Below are 16,687 nucleotides of genomic sequence, written 5' to 3' on the forward strand. Positions count from 1 at the left end.
CTCAGCAACACACACACACACACACAGCCCCCCCCCCACACACACGTGAATTTCCTGTTGACCTTAGAAGCCTGTCTTTCAATCAGTGTGTAAATCAAATGATAACGGGGGAATATTGGGTTGAGTCAGGCAGGGTATGATCCTAGCTATACTGGGAAGCTGTTCGAGCCTGCCAGGTTCTTCCAAGAAGGACCCCAAAACTTTGGCTTATGTGTAAGTGACCGCAACCTTTGTGCCCATGGAGCTCAGGTTGTAAGCTTTCTGGAAGAAAGCTGTTCACTTGTAACTAGATCTGAGCTGAGTCTCATGCAGGTGAGGAAGTACCTAATGGCTCAGCCCAAATGAGCTCAATCAGTAGTAGGCTCGTGGCTAGACAGTCCTCTCCACCCTCCTCAGCCGGAAGAGCAGAGGCTGTGGGGCGTGAGTGACCCCAAGTTATACTGTACAATGCACAGGCTTTGCACACCAGCTGCTGTGTCCAGCTGCACCCTTCTTAGCTATGTGCTTCTGAGGAAATGGCTGCACTTACGAGCATGGAAATGACCCAGGCAAAGAGACACAAAGTAGATGAAATATCCAGTAAAGCAAATTCATAGAGAGAAAGGTCTGTGGATGCCAGGGCCTTGGAGCAGGTCAGGGAGGGGTGTTTCTCCGGCACAGGGTTTATTTGGTTTTTTTTATAAGACAGTTTGAGAGGGCTGGTTGGCCCACAGTGTGAACACCACCCCCAGTGAATGGCACACTTTAAAAATGGCTCAGAACACCGGGTCTGGTGAAACGTGCCTGCACTCTCAGCAATTAGCTAAATGAGGCAGGAAGATTGCCAAGAGCTGAAGGACTAAAAAGTGAGGCCCGTGGGCCAGTGAGGTGGCTCAGTGGGAAAGATGCTTGCCACAAAGCGTGCCAGCCTGAGCTTAATTCCCCGGGGTCCATTTGACAAGAGAGAACTCAGGCTCTTTTCCTGTGACCTCCATTCATATACCATGTGAGGCGTGCACAGAGAGAGACAGCGAGCCAGGGAGTGCACGGTGAGACTAGTTCAAGAAAAGGAAGAATGGCTAAGATTTGCAACAACCAGAAAATAGAGACTGGCCTCCGACTTTGAGTTCCACTTCTCTGTTTACTGACTTCAGGCAAGTAACAAATCTCTCTGGGCCTCAGCTTTCTTCTCCGTCCAAAGTCAATTTTATTAGTGTATTTATTCAAGGTACAGTGTGGGTATGAAACAGCTCTGGAGAAAGGATTGCAGGCCTTTGGTGTCGGAAGAGGTCTCCAGAGGCACCAGGAGCAGGGGGACGGGGTGTCAAGAGTGAACAAGGTAGGTTTACCTCCCTCTGTTCTCCACTTCTCAGTAGCCTTCCCTGCCTTGATGCCTCAAGAAGGCAGAGGCGATGTGCAGCTCACATCACTGGGATCTGGGGTAAAGGAGTGGCGAACACATTTTGAAAAGGAAATTAAGCCGAGGTGTCCATGTCTCTGCCATGTTGGGGACTTCTAGGCTGCTGCTGGGGACTCACCGGGTTCCCAAGAACCAGAATCTAGAGGCGAGAACCAGATTTGGGAACAGTTTTCATCAGGAAAACTAGCGTCATAGGATCAAAGCTAGGCAGGTCCTGAGACTTCAAGAGCTCAATCCTGGGGGCCACAGGAGCCATGGGGATGCATGATAGGGAGAAGACAGGGAAGGAGCTTGAGTCCAGGTGGGATATGGGGCTAGGCGAGCAGGTCAGGTGATAACAGAGATACTGCAGTGTGTGGGATCTGGGTCAGGTCAGGTGATAATAGATAAACTGTTGGGGCCACAGAGATGGCTTAGTAGTTAAGAGTTCTTGCTGTTCTCCCCGAAGGCCAAATTTGGTTCCCAGTAATAACTCAGGGTGACTTAGAACCAACTTCATCTCCAGGAGCTCCAATACCCTCCTCTGGCCATAGCAGACATCTTCACATTCATGTGCACAGACCCACACATGTACACACAAAATCTTTAAAAAGTTATACCTTTATCATATACATTTTTCCTTGAGATAAAATTCACTATCTTTTTTTTTTTTTTTTTTTTTTTTTGGTTTTTCGAGACAGGGTTTCTCTGTATAGCCCTGGCTGTCCTGGAACTCACTTTGTAGACCAGGCTGGCCTCGAACTCAGAAATCCGCCTGCCTCTGCCTCCCAAGTGCTGGGATTAAAGGCGTGCGCCACCACGCCCGGCTTAAAATTCACTATCTTAAGATGCTAAGTATAGTCATTTTTAGTACATTCATAATAGGTGAGCAGCATTTTCAAGTTCTAGAACTTTTCCATTTTACATTTCCCAAAGAAACCTCCTGGTGACCCCCCCTGCTCCCTCTCCCCTTGCTCCAAAGTATGTTTCTGTGTACTTGCCTGGCTTGGATCTCTGCTCCAGTAGAGTCAGACAACAGCATCTTTTATGTCAGACCCTGTTCCAAGGTTCATCACACAGTAGTACATGTGTTCCATGTCTTTGTATTGCAGAGTATCAGATGGTCACATGCAAAACCACAGCACCACCCGCTCTTGTCATTACCATGGGAGTGGCGAGGTGCTGCGGCCTGGGGAAAAAAACCCTCAGGCTCCCTCCTTGCGCCCTGCCTTCTCCCCCTGTCCAACAAAGGCAACAAGAGAAAGAACTCAAGCTGGGCACTGCTTGTGTTTCCTAAGTCTGAGATCTCCTGCCCTGCTCCTATGACACCCAGCACATCATAAATGATGTTGAGTGAACTGGATGCTTGGTGACCAGAGGAGCCGTTCAGTTGGCAGAGGCCGAGGACTGTGGGACCTGCAGGCAGAGAGAGTGGCAGAGCTGTCCCCCACTTCTGTGAGCCTGCATCTGGGGCCTGAGAGCAGAGCCCCAGCAGAGGCACTTGGCATCAGCATTGTGGTGTTGGAAGCTGATCTACATGAAGTATTACATGGCCCAGTCTGTGATCCCAGCACTCAGGAGACAGGCAGGAGGACTCCAAGTCTAAAGTCGGCCTGGAGGACTACACTATTACATATATATAGCAATTTATATGTAACACATATGATATATGTGTGTGTGTGTGAGTTATACATATAGACATGTATTGGCCCCCATGCCCTGGTTAGTACTCTGCACCCTGGTTATTGTCTCTCATACACCCAGGCAGCTCCAGGTTGTTTATTGCTGTCTGTGGGTTCTTTTTGTTTTCGTTATTTTGAGACAGGGTTTCTCTGTGTAGCCCTGGCTGTCTGGGAACTTGTTCTGTAGACCTAGCTGTTCTCAAACTCCGAGTTCTGTCTCCGAGTGCTGGGATTAAATACATGGGCCACCATTGCCCGGCATGTCCTTGGGCTCTTTAGAGATTCTGTGCAGTTCTTGTCCCATGTTCCCAGAAGCCAGGTCGGTGGTTTACGGTGCGCCACACAGGAGGGTCAGGAGCTGCCGACGGGTTCCGTGTCTGTAGAGAAGCATTTCTTGGTGCTCACCAGCTCGGCCCTGGCTTGCATACAGAAGAACAAGGGGGTTGGGACAAGAACTCTAAACCAGAGCCCAGAGCGCTGTCCACAGGGGACTGTGGGTCATTTTGTTCTCATAATGCTAAGCAAGCATTCTGGTGGCTGGATGTGCGGTGCCCACTACCACACTGTAGGCATATAGTTCTTGCAACTGACTTTTATAAGGGTTCAACCTCCCCTCTTGCCCACCACCCACCAGAGGTAGTGGAAAAGAAAGGTTATTAGAATATGGGGCAAGTGGGCCTGTTTAAAAATAGTTCTTTGGGGGCCATTCCAATCTTCCTTGTTTGTAGAGGGAGATCTTGTTCCCCAATTGGTTCTTGATTTGACAGTAAAGAAATCCAGGGAACAATTGTTGGGCGAGCGGACGCAGGGAAGGAGAGAGGAGTTTCTGCCATGCTTTGGAGGAAGAAGAACGCAGCAACCATGTGAGGTCTCGGGGAGCTGGAGCCTGTGGCCTCCACTCTGGGTGGGTGGCAGAGGCTAGGTGGGACTAGCCACAGAAGTGTAGGGCAAGTGGAGAGGCAGAGATAATAAACTGGTAAGGGCACGCTTTTCCAGGCAGGAGATAGTAATGGCCAGCAATTGTGCAAAGAAGGCAAATTGTAAAGGAACAAATTGTGTATGTGCCTTTTTATCCATGGATTCAAGGGTCTCCGGTGGGAGCTGGAGCGGGGTCATCTCCTGGAGCTAAAGGCAAATGGGACAAAAGGAAGCTGGGAGGGGCTGGGCAGGTAGTGTGGCTGATCCGGGCAAAGGTGGTAGCACTAAAACACCAAACAAACACAAATCAGCAGCTGCCAGTCAGTCCACTCAGCAGACACTACACAGGAATCAGCAAGGGCTGTCCCGTCCAGAAGAAACCACGAGGCTCACCAACTGGCCCGGAGAAGCAGCAAGAAGCTGCAGGAACCTCACAAGAAGTTCTCTATGAAGTCACCACAGGCAAAGCTTAGCAGTGCAGTGTCAGGTGAGCCAGTGCAGTCAGTGATGACCACCAAGGCAGAGCAGGGCAAACCGGAGCCCCAGCTCCCATTGTCTGTGAGGTTGCAATTACACTGCTTCAAAACACCTGTCCTTTCACCTGTTTGCTATAGCAAAACATCCCTTCACCTGTGTCTGCTTCAGCAAAACATTGTTTCACGTGTGTCCCAGCAAAACATCGTTGGACATAACTGACTTTCCAAAGAAATCACAAGTTTCCACTTCATTACACAATGAAGAAGAGTTTTAAACCTCTATGGCTTTGCATTTGGGTGTTTTGTTTGTCTTCTTCTCCATAGCCCAGGCAGGCCTTCAACTCCCAGCAATCCTGCCTCAGCCTTCTCGTTGGGACTGTGGACAAAAACTGCCACACCTAGCTCTCCCTGTGGCTTTTGAGCAGTGGGTATATTGAGGCTCGAAGCAAACCCTGCTGGCTTCTCAGCTCAGAATCAATTTTGCACACTTGCTAAGCACCTGTTTCTCTTCTCTGTGATGTGAATGGATAAGGAAAAATGGCCTTTTGTACTTCAACTGCCTCACATTCTGGACTTGGCAGATGTCATGATGTCTACTCATCGCAACTTGATCCTTCCGTTGTCTCAAACTGAGGAGCCAGGGTGGAAAGGTGGCTCTGATGGGAACTTTTTATGTTTGAGTTTTGTTTGTTTGCAGTATGGTGGACTGAACCCAGGGCCCCTGGCATTGTAGGCAGGCACTTTGCAGCTAAGCCATACCTGATGCTGTTCCTTTTACTTATTTTATTATTGTTGTGTGTTTGTTTAGTTTTTAGATGATTATGAATGCATGTGTACATGTTCCTGTTTGTGTGTGCACAGGCACATACAGAGCCAGAGCAGTTAACATTTCATGTCTTCTTCAATTTTTGTCTGTGCTGAACACTAACTTGAGTTAGTGTTCTTGTCAGGTTGGCACAAGTTCAGAGTAATTTTGGAAGACTGAAGCTCAATTGGGAAAATGTGCCCCACCCAAGATTAGCCTGTGGGCAAGCCTGTAGTGCATTTTCTTTTCTTTCTTTCTTTCTTTCTTTCTTTCTTTCTTTCTTTCTTTTTTTTTATTTTTTTTATTTTTCGAGACAGGGTTTCTCTGTGTAGCCCTGGCTGTCCTGGAACTCACTTTGTAGACCAGGCTAGCCTTGAACTCAGAAATCCGCCTGCCTCTGCCTCCTGGGATTAAAGGCATGCGCCACCACGCCCGGCTGCATTTTCTTAATTAGAGATTGGTGTAAGAGGGCCCAGATCCTTGGGGTGGTGGTGTCACTTCTTGGCAGTTGGGCCTGGAGGGCACAAGAAAGCAGGGAGCAAGATAGTAAGCAGCACTCCTCCGTGGCCTCTGCTTCAGTTCCTGCCTCGAGTTACTGCCAAAATGTCCCTGGATAATGGACTGGATATAAGCCGTTAGGTGAAACATACGCCTTCCTCACCAGGTTGCTTTTAGTGCTGGTGTTTTTCACAGCAATGGCCAGTGTCAGGAGTCATCTAGGAAATCCAAATGACATTCTGGAGATGACATATCCTATTGCATGGCCTGGAATGGATAATTCTGAATTGTAAAGCTTTCAGAAATCCCATCTCAGGATTGATGCTAGCAGATGATATGCCTTTCCTGTCCTTATAAAATTAATATAATGATCCCTGGGCCTATTGAACATATTTTCTGCCGGTCACCAAGGGTGAACTGTCTTGTAGTGATGCTATATAGAGAAATAGATGATCTCTCAATTCCTACTAATGACTCTATAGAATCCCTAAGTCGATACTAGGAATTATTGAACACTTTCTAGAAAGGGCAGCAATGAAGGCCTTGCAAAACTTCATGTGTCACAAGTTGGTTGCACTTAGCTAGAAAGGAAGAGTGTAATGGACTCTGGTCAAACATTCTTTCTAGGCGAACTGTGAAACCATTATCTGGTAACTAAAGTTTGTAAAAGGGAAGGAATGATTTACTGTAGTTGCAAGAACAGAAGATTAAATATTGACTGGATTTATCTTTACAAAACATCAAGCACCAGTGAGACACAGGCAGATGGTTTGCCTCTTGACAACACAGTGCTAACTCAGACTCAAGAGTTACTGCTTTTAACTTGTAATGAACCTGGGAGCTAGTGGCAGATAATGAATGTTTAGTTAGATAGCTAGTCTTAGTGGAAACACATATGAATATTACATCACACATGTGAACATTACATCACCCATGTGAACATTACATCACACATGTGAACATTACATCTCTGTTGTAATTCGTTTTCATATGATTTGAATTTGTTTGAACCTGTTGTGAACTTTTGAAAAAAGATGCTTAGATTACCATGTGGTCATATATCCTGAGAAAATACAAGAACCAGGAATGAAGACAGAGAGAACAGGGAGGGGAGGGGAGGGGAGGGGAGAGAGAGGAAGAGAGAGAGAGAGGAAGAGAGAAAACAGCGAGAGCAGAACAGAGAGAGCAGAGAGAGGGGGAAGAGAAAGAGAGCTAGTAGAGAGAGTGAGAGAGAGCAGAGAGCAGGCAGGGTTTTTCTTACCACAAGACAGGGTTTCTCTTAATAGCAGATCCTGACAAGGACAGGGCTTTTTCACGCTCAATAAGAGTTTTTTCCTTTCTCTGAGTAATAAAGGCTGGAGCTGATTTTTCATCCAGAATGAGTGAGTTCTTCCTGCACTGCACAGTGCACAATGAAACCTGCTCATGGGGGTCTTTGCTCCATCCACCAAATGTGTGTGTGTGTGTGTACATAAGTATGCATGAATACTTGTGGAATGGATGACACCTGTGGTTGGGCCCCACAGAAATGTGAAGGAGTTAGTGTGTAAAAAGGTATGTGTGTCTATGCGTATTTGCTTGTGTAAGTTTTTTATTCTGTGGGAGTGTCTTTCTTTTCCCGGTTCACTAAAAGTTAATTGCTCCAAGCCTCCCTCTTTCCCGGTCAGTGAAAGGTGAGGTTTCCGGACAAGAGTGCCCATAACAATATCCCTTATTGAATTATCTGCTACTATATAGCATATGTTAACTGCCAGAGGATTATAAAGTAATTAAGAGTTAAGTTTTCCAGCCCTTATTCAAACACTATCAACTGTAAAGTAGATAAGAGAGATAAAGAGTTAAGTTTCCCTAGCACTTAATAACTCACAGAACAGTAATAGTTATAAAATAAAGATACAGCATTGAATAAATTACAGAGATTCATAAAGTAAAATAAAACATAGTTAGAGTTAATAAAGAGTTACGTTTTCAGCATCTAAGAAAGCACAGAGATTTATAAAGTAAAAAAAAAAAAGCACAGAAAGATACAATTTTAAAAAGTTAGCAGTTTTCAGCCACAGAATAAGCAAGAGAGTGTTGCATCTCCACGAGCCATCAGATACTAGCATCCTGCAAACTAGAGACAGTTGCAGGGCCAGAGATCATCAGTCTTTTGGCTTGCATCCGAGGCTGAGTTTCACTTCCAACCATTCCAGCTAGGGCAGGCCTCAGAAGTCAGTTAGGCTAAACAGCTGGCCATGGAGTCCCAAGCATCTTCCTGATTCTGTATCCTCCCAGCACTAGGACTGCAGGCCCACACTGCCATGCCTGGCCTTTGTGTGGGTGCTAAGGACTGAACTCAGGCCTGAATGTCTATGCAGTGAACGCTTTACCAACTGAGTTATCTCCCCAGGCCATACTTTCAAAACATGAGTTTTAATGATTTTTAACTATGTGCCTGCTGTGGCTGCGTGCACCTGAGCGCACACACATAGAGGTGTGAGGAGTTGGATTCCCCTGAAGCTGGAGCTACAGAGCGTTGTGCACCACCTGAAGTCGGCGCTGGGAACTGAACCCTGGTCCTCCATAAGAGCCATAAGTGCATGTATTGCTCTCCAATCCCTATTTTTATTATTTTAAATTACATGTACATAAGTTTGTGTGTATGTTATGTGCACATGAGTGCAGGTGCCTGTGAAGACCAGCAGAGGGCACCAGATCCTTTGTATCCTGAGTTCGAGTTGTGAGCAGCCCAATGTAAAAGCTGATTACTGAACTGTGGTCATGTTCTTAATCCCCTGAGCCATCTTTTCAGGCCCTCCAAAAATATTTTAAAATTAATTGTTTAGGTTACCATCTAAAATAATTTTATACCTATATATTATTGCATTTGCTCCTGGGAGGTTTTGTTTGTTTGGTTTTTGTTTTTGTTTTGTTTTGTTTTGAGTTTGGTGTTAATTAATTTTGTTTCGTTTCATTTATTTTTTTGAAATAGAGTTTTCCTGTGTATTCCTAGCTGTAGGAACTTGCTAGGAATTCCTAGAACTGGCTGTGACCCACCAGGCTGGCCTCAAACCTAGAGCTCCTCCTGGTCTGCTTCCCCAGTGCTGGGGATAAAGGTGTGTGCCATCACTGCTGGGCTAGGTTTTTGTTGTTTTAACATTTGTTTAATTGTATGGAGCTAGAGTTGCAGTTAAATCTGAGGCTTCCCTTTCCCACCCCGACCCCCAGAATATACACTGGGAAGAGCACACAGGCCCTCTGCATAAGCAGCATGAACGCTCAACTGCTGAGCCATCTCCATCACAGGCTCATGGGGTTTTGAGACAGGGCCTCCCTCTGTAGCCCTGGTTTGCCTGGAACTCGGTATGGAAGGCTAGCCTCAAATTTGGGGTATCTTACTGCACTTGCCACCTGAGTCTGCTTACAGGCATGGGCCATTCATTATGCCTCGGTGGACAGAAGTTTAAGAAAGAAAGGAAGGAAGGAAGGAACAAACAAACAAACAAACTAGAATTGAGGGTGTGTAACTTGGTGGTGATACAACCAATCAGCACGAATGGTGTACCATTCAATCCCTTGTAGCAAAAATAAAAATTGCAAATAGTAACAAAAACTGCTGGGTGTGGCTGTTCGGCAGCCTGCCAGCCTGGTTTTGAGTAACTTATTGGCAGCAGCTTATGTCATCGCCATCGCCTGCCAAAGACAGGTGCAGCACATCTCCAATGTTAGAGCGCTGAGAGCTGCATAGCAACAAGAGCCCCTCTAAAGACTGTCTCTCTCTCTCTCTCTCTCTCTCTCTCTCTCTCTCTGTCTTATTAGTTCTCTTTGTCTCTCTCAGTATCTCTCTCTCTCATGTCCCCACTCCAAATTGGCCTTTTGCTCTCCCAGAGCAGAGAAAAGGTACCCTTTTTGTCACTTTATCCTAATATTGGTGGCACTCCTTTAATGCTAGCACTCAGGAGGCAAATGGATCTCTGGGAGTTTGAGGTCAGTCTGGCCTACATACATAATGAGTTCTGGCACAGGCAGGGCTCTAGAGAGACCCTGTCTCAAAACAAACAAGCAAACAAACAAACAAACAATAACAAAACGTGAACAGAAGTGACAAGGACTGTTTTTTTGTGTGGCCTTGGCCAAGCCTCAGCTTTCCTGGCTTCAGATGGCTGTGTGACTCCGGGGGAGTTACTTTCCCTCTCTGTGCTTGGCTTTCTCCTGTGCACATAGATCTATTAAGCGTGCATCATATTAGGGATGAATACTATATTCATCTTAGTACTTGAGAGGCAGAAACAGGTAGATCTTTGATTTCAAGGCCATCCAGGGTTACAGAAGTTCCAGGTAAACCAAGGCTACATAGTGAGACCCTGTCTCAGAGCTAAAGAGAGTCAGCCATAGGGGGTGAGTGTATGGTTCATGAGGCCTCTACTCAATTCCCTACATACCAAAAGGGAAGGGGAAAAAAGAATCTTTGTATACTGTTGGCTCTCAAGTTCACTCATTTGGTGAAGCCGTGCTGAGCAAGCATGTGGACCAGAGTTCAATCCCCAGACCAAGGAAAGCCCAGGGGTAAGGGAATGACTCAGCCCACAGAGGCTACAGAGGCTATACACATAAATAAAAATAAAATATTTCTTTAAAAAAAAAGCTTCAAAACCAAAGAACCGAAGAGATGGTTCAGTTGGAATGTGTGCTGTGTGGGCCCGAGAACCCAAGTTCAATTCCCCGCACATGCACAAAAGAAGGTGAAGAAGAGAGACAGTAAGATGGCTTCGCAGATGAAAGCACCTACCACCCAAACCTGAAGTCCTGACACTGTAATACCAGCTCTCCTACAGTGAGGGGGGAGACAGAGAGAGGAGAGCCATGCAGCAAAAGCCCTCAAGTCACCCAGCTTGAGATACACAACATGGCAGCCACAGAGGAGACCCTGACCAGGTCGGAATATGAGGACGTCCAAAAGTAGAGTAGTCCTCAGAACTCCACACATGTGCTCTTTTTTCCTTTTTTAAGTTGAAAAGCACCTGCTAACAGGGTAGATAGCCCTACACACACACACACACACACACACACACACACACACACACACACACACGTGTACGCACGCATAAAAAACCAAAAAAGTGTTGTTGTTGTTGTTGACTGAGGTTGAGGCTCTTGGGAGTCTGCAGCGTATTGCAGGAGAAGGCAGGGCTGGACTGTGTCAATTTCTTCAAACTGCCCCTCCTGGCTATCATCCCAGCAGGTACCTGAGAACATAAGAGGAAGCTAACCTTTGACTGCCTCCTCCGGGTCCAGCCTCTCTGGTTCTAGGATGTCAGCAGGTACACCATGGGTGGAGTTTCTATCCAGGGCTGTAGTTAAACTCAGGAAGCTTCCTTGGTCCTGAACGAAGAGCCAAGCTGGAAGGTACATGCTGCGGTCCAGTCCGCAGAGCCACATTGCCGTTCGTCCATTCCTAGGTCATTTCCCTGTTACCACAGCCAGAAGAGGTGAGCACAGGTGAGGAGGGTGGGGGCAGGTCCCCTGAATCCTGACAAGCCCTAGGGATCCAGGAACTGGATGCATTGGTCTCTGACCCCACCCCAGGGCTCTCTGGAAGGAGATGCCATTGCTGAGAAGAGACCCTGGTTCTCCCAGACTCTGGGTTCCCATCCGTAGTCCCAGCCTCAAGTCCCCAGCTAGTTCCTTCAGGCCTCGAGTCCTCCAGATCCTGAGTTCCCAGACCTTAGTTTTTCCAGTCCCTGGGTCTCCCAAGCTCCCGGCTCACCAGCCCTGTGTTCACCCAGCACCCCCATAGCCCTACTCCCTGCACACAGACTACCATCCTGCCATGCTGGTTGACTTCTTTGCCCCAATCTCCGCTTCACCTCTGATTCCAGTAACAGGAGTAGATGAAAGGCAGAATTGGGCTGGATGTAACTGGATTTTCCTGTTCCCGTATCCTTGGCTTCCATATCAGCCTAGGGGGCCCTCAGAAACCTGCAGCTGTTATGGGGGGTGGGGGGGGGACTGCGGCTCCATCCATCACGGGATCCCGATCCTCTGTTGGAGATTTCAATGTGGCAGCTACTCTGATAAAGTGCTCTGACACTCCTAATGCCAGTGTTCCTTGGCACAGGGACAGAACAGGATGAAAGCGGTGCCAGTCACAGGAATGGCACTGATGGGGTGGAGCCAACCATGTACCTGGCTTCTGTCTCTGAGCTGATGTGGAGGGGATGCTGGGGGCAGGGCGCTCTCTGGATAGAAAAGGCAGGCTGAGGACTCAGCACAGGCTAGAAAGAGGTGAGTGCAGCGGCTTATGCTTGTCATACTACATTGAGAGAGCTTCTCTTTCTGCTTCTAGGGAACTGGAGAAGGGTTCTTCCTTCAAAGCTGGGACCTCTTTCCAGCATATGCACCCCTCCAACAGAAGGTAAACTGAGGCTAGGCACGTGGTGATTGATCTTCCTGACCACAGAGATCAAAGAGAGTCTAGGCTCCTCCCATTGCCTCCTCAGCCTTGGACTGGAGCCAAACTGCTGCTCTACAGTCCTCCATGGCTTCAGTTTCCAGTCCTCCCACAGTCCTTGGTCTTCCCAAACTCCCCCAAGCTCCTCCTTAGCCTTTGGATTACAAGTGGTGTGAATCTGGCTCCCTTCCTTAGTGATAGTCTGCTGTCCCCTGAAAAGACGGCAAAGGCGACTGAACATGAGTCTAGTCCCCGAGCAGCTCAGGGTGTCAGCACTGTGCTCCTACAGCTCCTATAAATCGAAGCAAAGGCCAAGGGCATGGCTCTGGCCATAAACCACCCTTTTTCGGCTTTTCTAGGAAGGGTTTCCCTGTGTGCAGCTGGCTGCCCTAGAACTCACTCTATAGACCAGGCTGGCCTTGAACTCAGAGATCTGCCTGCCTCCTGTGTGCTGGGATTAAAGGTGCGCGCCACTCACCTGAGCCCCACAGTCCCCATCTTTTCCCCAAAGTTGGATGTGACCTCACAGCAGGCTCTGACTTTTCTTTGCCCTTTGGTCTCCCCGCCATTGCTTCCCTTCCTGAGGGATGGGAAGCAGCAGAGAGGCAGCCTGAAGTCCTTAGTCCAGAACAGCCTCCTTTCCTTGTTCTCAGAGGCCAGACAAGCCTTCCTGTGTTCCTGTTTGCAGGAGGAGACTCAGAGCCCTCAGATCAAAAGCCCAGAGATTAGCAGGTTTGATTTCAAAGTGTGTTTTTCCAGTGTTTTCCCACCGTAGAATTGGTGCCAGGATGAGCTTGGTGGAGCAGACCTGACATCCCAGATACCTCAGAGGCTGAAAAAGAAGGGCACAGTCCAAGGCCAGGCGAACTGAAGGAATTCAGCCTGGGCAACTTAGTGAGACCTCGTCTATAAAGTGGGGGTATGGCAGCTCCAAGGTAGGGTTAAGTAGAAGGACTTTAGTGTAGATATGAGAGAGAATAGCCAGGGGCATCCAGAGAGTCCAGAGAGTCCAGGACAGGGAGGGAAAGTAGCATATTACAGAAAGGAAGAGAGGGTGTGGGGGCAGAGAGGAAGCCAGAGTGACAACCAAGGAGACTAAGAAAAAAACCAAAGGGGAATGTGATGAGCATAGGGAAAAAACAAAAAAAAAACAAAAAAAACCAGTGTCTTCTAGGCCTGTAAAAGTAGCTCAGCTGGGAACCCCCCACTACAGCAAGGCTGCACCCGGAAACCAGAACCCACCCGGTTGCATTTAAAAATGAGGGCATGACTTTAAGGTTTGGTTGAGATGATTTTAGATACAAGGGATAAAGATGCAGGGGGATCTGGAAGGATCCAGACTGGACACAGCCCTGGGGGAGGGGGATGGAGAATGAGAGAGGAAGAGAAATGGGAGAAAAAAATGGCAAAGGGGTCCAGGCGCAGTGGAAAGAGCCAAGAGGATATTTAGGGATGGAAGAAGCTGGAGGAGGGGAAGGGAATGAAGCCCAGGGGTTGGATAGGTTTAGGGTCAAGGGTGGGGTATGCCAACTAGGATGATTCTGAGAGTGGATGGTCCACTGTGGTTTCTTAATGAGACACTTCAGCCATTTGCCCTGGGTTTCTTTGAGACTTAACATTTTCAGCCTTTTGTTGATGATATAGGGCTAGTCAATCTCCTCTATAACTACTTCCTGCTGAAATTGGGGTGTTGCTGTTGGGCCCAGGAAGGCTGGAATGACATGCAAAAGACAAGAAGGTAAAGAGAAGTGGAGGCTGGGGCACATCTGTTTTGCTCCCTGCCCATGTTCTGCAGGACTGCCTGGGGGAGACTGTAGCACAGGCTACTTCCTAGCAGTCTGACAAAGGGGCTTAGGTTGGTCAGAAAGTCCCTCAGAAGCAACTATGGCTAACGCAACTGGAAATCTGCTGGGTCAGATATAGACAAGTGACAGAAAGTAAAGTTAAGGAGCTTATGGGAAAATGTTTGTCTTAAGTGCACATTTGAAGCTTCCAGGCCTGTAGTCAGGGAGGGGGGAGTCCCAAGACCAGGGAACAGGAGTGGGGATGGGTTCCACACTGATGGCTACACAGGTGGGGAAACTTAGGAATGCTTATCTGGAGTCCGCTGACTGTGATGGGTGGATACAAGTTGCGACTTCCTGAAGCTTACAAAAGTTGTGTACATTTACAGGAAGAGATAAAAGTTTTAGAGAGCCCGGCATGGTGGCGCACGCCTTTAATCCCAGCACTCGGGAGGCAGAGACAGGCAGATTTCTGAGTTCGAGGCCAGCCTGGGCTAAAGAGTAAGTTCCAGGACAGCAGGGGCTACACAGAGAAACTCTGTCTCGAACAAAACCCCGTTCCCTCCACCAAAGAAGAAAGAACTTGTGTACAGGAAGCTTAATAAAGCTTGTTTCTGTCACTAATTGCGTCAGCTCTTAGTATGACTACAAGTATATTCCTGAACACATTAAAGAATTTGACTATTTATAAGATGACTGACTACCCACTTCTATTTCCTAATTATACTCTACAGTTTACCATAATTTAGTAGCTTTAAAAAAAGATTTATTTATTTTATGTATATGAGCACACTATAGCTCTACAGATGGTTGTGAGCCTTCATGTGGTTGTTGGAGTTGAATTTAGGACCTCTGCTCGCTCTGGTCAACCCTGCTCGCTCCAATCGGCCCCGCTTGCTCAGTCCCTGCTTGCTCCAGCCCAAAGATTTTATTTATTGTTATAAATAAGTACACTGTAGCTGTCTTCGGACACTCCAGAAGAGGGAGTCAGATCTCATTACGGGTGGTTGTGAGGCACCATGCCGTTGCTGGGATTTGAACTCAGGAAGAGCAGTCAGTGCTCTTACCCGCTGAGCCATCTCGCCAGCTCCCAATTTAGTAGCTTTTATAAGACCAGGACTTTATGTCCCATCCCTACTAAGTTTGAGCCTTAAAAATCAAGATTTTGGGGCTGGTGAGATGGCTCAGTGGTTAAGAGCACCGACTGCTCTTCTGAAGGTCCTGAGTTCAAATCCCAGCAACCACATGGTGGCTCACAACCATTCGTAACAAGATCTGACGCCCTCTTCTGGAGTGTCTGAAGACAGCTACAGTGTACTCACATATAATAAAATAAAATAAATAAATCTTTAAAAAAAATCAAGATTTTGAGCTGATGTTCTACTAGTATCAAAGTCAAACTTCTAACTCACAGATACAGTCAGTCCATAGAGAGACCGGCAACTTTGCTGATCTACTACACTATATTGCACCGTTACAAAGTATTGCAGAGTTCTGTATGGCTTAGCTGATCTAAGCAGCTAAAGCTTAAAAGACAAAGAAGCTAGGCAAATATTACTGTGAAATTAAGTAGACCTTAGGAATCTATAAATCTTGATTAAAGACACAGAATCTAGGTTGTTGTGGACCTGACTAGACCTTAGGAGTTTATAAATCTTGATTATGAAAAACATCTTATTTATCATTGTTACTTATCTACGTTTCCTACCAGCCCATTGTTGAGCAATTAGCAAAGCCATAGATAGTTACACGTACATGTAAATTTGCTTTTGTTAATCTGAATAGAACTTTATAACCTTGAAATTTCATCATCACATACAGAATATTTTAAACCAGAGTTGAATGAATCACATATACAGTATATTGTAGCAAATATAACGTTGAATTCCTATCATCATACAAGAATCCATACCAATCTAAAATATTTGAGACTTGTTGCTGCTTTCTTGGCCTAAAAGGAAATAGATTAATAAGCTATGGGCTCAGTGAGACTGAGAAGTTTCTTGGGTTTTTTGTTTGTTTGTTTGTTTTGGTTTTTTGAGACAGGGTTTCTCTGTGTAGTCCTGGCTGTCCTGGAGCTCACTTTGTAGACCAGGCTGGCCTCGAACTCAGAAATCTGCCTGCCTCTGCCTCCCAAGTGCTGGGATTAAAGGTGTGTGCCACCACGCCCGGCTTATTAATATTTTTTAAAGAGAAGATTGTAAAGAAGCCAGAGATAAAGATTTTTAAGAGTGAGGAAGTAGAACCTTAAGTGTAGAGCAGAGCGAGTTTAGACCTAAGGCACTTGGAGATCATTTGTCCACAGCAGTGAGAATCAGGAAATCAGCTGTGCTGATTTTTGGCGTTTGAATGGGGTCAAGTTGTAATAAAATCTGAGTCCACGCTGGAAGAGAGAACATGCTTAGTTTAGCACAGGCTGTCTGCAGAAAGCCAGGAGCAGGGAAGGGCCCATGGTCCAGATGGGTAGGCTTGTGGGAGCCAGAGACATGCGGAGGACACAGGTGGACTCTACAATTTGGAATCAAATTCACAGACTAATGATGCATCCGTACCTCAGGAGTGGTCTGAACAGATGCTGCAGGGAAAGACAGAGCTACAGTTTCTGCTTCTCCATCTCCAACTCCCAGTTGTTGCAAACTTACAGGCAAGACTTTTACTCAATGTGGGGAGGGACACCAAACAGAAGCAAGCAGGGCTTGGAGCAAGAAATAAG

General features: G+C 46.8%; 1 protein-coding gene across 6 annotated transcripts in view; it reads left to right on the plus strand.

Annotated features, from left to right (window-relative positions):
- The first annotated feature begins 11,034 nt into the window (after positions 1-11,034).
- Positions 11,035-16,687, plus strand: part of LOC110298509 (fucosyltransferase 2 (H blood group)) — a 28,054-nt gene continuing 22,401 nt past the window's right edge. For 2 of the 6 annotated variants that reach the window (XM_021167805.2, XM_085841734.1), the window contains exon 1: positions 11,035-11,228. In XM_021167805.2, coding sequence (XP_021023464.1) covers positions 11,150-11,228 — 79 coding nt within the window. In that variant the 5' untranslated portion in view covers positions 11,035-11,149. Of the gene's footprint in view, positions 11,239-16,687 lie in introns of all 6 variants that reach the window. The other 4 variants (XM_085841735.1, XM_085841736.1, XM_085841738.1 and 1 more) reach the window with 3 other exon arrangements.

Source organism: Mus caroli, unplaced genomic scaffold (genome assembly GCF_978045245.1).
Source record: "Mus caroli unplaced genomic scaffold, Mus_caroli_1 scaffold_8, whole genome shotgun sequence".
Taxonomy (NCBI): domain Eukaryota; kingdom Metazoa; phylum Chordata; class Mammalia; order Rodentia; family Muridae; genus Mus; species Mus caroli.